The sequence below is a fragment of the Volvox carteri genome (assembly GCF_000143455.1).
Source record: "Volvox carteri f. nagariensis unplaced genomic scaffold VOLCAscaffold_59, whole genome shotgun sequence".
Classification (NCBI taxonomy): Eukaryota; Viridiplantae; Chlorophyta; class Chlorophyceae; order Chlamydomonadales; family Volvocaceae; genus Volvox; species Volvox carteri.
The window spans coordinates 450,778-452,839 of NW_003307602.1; the positions used below are offsets into that span (position 1 = coordinate 450,778).

Here is a 2,062-nt window from a genome sequence, read left to right on the forward strand (position 1 = left end):
CGCTGCAATGAAACGGCACACCAAGCCCACAACACCTATTCCCCCCCTTCCCGCGTCAGGCACAGTAGGCTCACCTGCAGCAGCGTTGCTGGTGCCAGCGTCAGCGCCTGCAGGCGGCAGGCCCAAGGCAGGCTGAGCAGGGTGGATCACTAGAACACCCACGCTGTACAATATGAGCAGCATTAAGTCGTCAAGCATAACGATCATTATGCATTGTTATGCTTGACGATGTTGCAGCATGTGTGCACATCATAGACATGGTCGCCAGACAAAGTGCAGGGCGGGCCACTATCACAATGGGGCGCACAGCTGCACGGCTGGGTGCTGTACTTTTTACAGCTGGCGGTATAGTGTCTACACAATGCTTATACACGGTGAGCATGTTCACCAGCAGCCGCCGGCAGCAAACATGCAGGGGGAGGAAAGTATAATGGATCCCAGTGAGACGGCAGCTTTATCCGTGCCGCTTTATCCGTGCTGCGAGCAGTGACAACCCCATCGGTCAGTCAGGCAGTCAGTCGCCATTCGGACACGATCAGCTGTGCCCATAGCAGCCAAGGTAGATCCCCGGCCATGGCCAGCCTACTCCACCACAATCTTCGCAGTAGCTCAATCACGTACATACTGAACCACCTCAGGATGTTTGAAATGCTGCTTTTGCTTAAGTCAAGTCGCCAATGAGGAGAATTTCACATGTATACTTGTTGTTTGACTGGCAACCAAGCGGGCCTTACACTGCAAGACCCTGTTACCGGCAGGGAACGAGCCGAAACTTGACCAGGTCTGCGTAAACTTTTCGTAATCGGGAGGCCCTTTGCGGAAAGGCTGCGGAAACTGCGGAAAGCTGCGAAAACTATAAAATGAATATGTAACGATGTTTTTTAGCTCTTCTCAGTGTGGCGATAACTTGGACAGTCTGAAACCAGCTTGTGGCAATGCGGTTCTGTCCGGTGGGATCTAGAATCTGGTTGATTCCAATCGTGCTCGAAGGTAGAGCCATCTAAACGTATTACTGTGGGTGGCGGGGGCCAAGCGATCAACTATTGTGTGCCCACACCCTTGACGGTGTTCACCCTGCCCCCTTAAAGCAGCCCGCCTCTCTTTGAACCCTGAGACCCCAGGCCTGAGCAGGCCCGCTTGGCCGTGACGACCTCAGAAGAGGATGCAGTAGCATCCTTAGCTAACAAGGCCTTGTAAAACGCGCTGACCTCAGGCGCAATGGCAGTGCACTCCTTGGCAAGGTGTAACCGGATTTCAGGAAGGCGCGCCCGTTTCCAGTGGCGACGGCAGCCCTTGCAGGTGGCATAGCAATTCTTGCTTTTGTCGTAAGGACCTCTATCAAAATGTTTCAAAACGTCGTCAACTGGCCTTCCACCCTTCTTCTGAGCAGAAACACAGTCAATCTCTATGACTTCGGCAACCCCCAGGTCGGAGCCAGTGGTTGTTGACATTTGACTTAATCTAATAACTCCTTAGTGTAAAACGCAGTCTTTAAATGGCAAACGCATGCCTGGAATCTGCTTTTGAATTTCCGCCGTATAGCAAAGCGGAAATGCGGATTCTCTTTCCGCATTTCCGCCAATCTGGGCTTCGCTGCGGAAAGCGTGACGAAACCTATTTCCGCAGGTTTCCGTTTACGCAGGTTTCCGTTTCGGCTCGTTCCCTGTGTGCAAGCAAACGGTCGCGTTTTTGGTAGTGCAACGTATACAGCACCTTGTTCAGAGTAAAGTCAAATTACAAAGTTGCGCAAAGTATAACATACATAAACTTAATTAAACATAAGAACAGATAAGACGTTTAGAGCCTTGTCGGTGACATGGACACCGCTGTTGGCTTGGAACAGCTATTTGCTGTGCATAGGGACGTGCCCGCGTTAGCCGTGTTGCAACAGCTCAGGATGGATTTCAGCCAGCAACAGCCTCAAGAGCTGCTGCACAACCACCGGGAATGTCTTCAGTTGGGCACGTGTAGTTTTGGTCGGCGGGGTCGAGCAGCGTACGCATTGTGCACAGAAACCAAGGTGCAGCGTCTCTGTACATCGCTAACATATCCGGTACGCGGT

General features: G+C 52.0%; 1 protein-coding gene across 1 annotated transcript; it reads right to left on the minus strand.

The window, feature by feature from the left end:
* Positions 1 to 1,082: 1,082 nt before the first annotated feature.
* VOLCADRAFT_97270 (uncharacterized protein) lies at positions 1,083 to 1,451 on the minus strand (the record flags this gene model as incomplete). Its single annotated transcript, XM_002956273.1, has 1 exon — positions 1,083 to 1,451. One exon carries the CDS (start codon positions 1,449 to 1,451, stop codon positions 1,083 to 1,085), a length of 369 nt encoding a protein of 122 aa, XP_002956319.1.
* Positions 1,452 to 2,062: the final 611 nt, after the last annotated feature.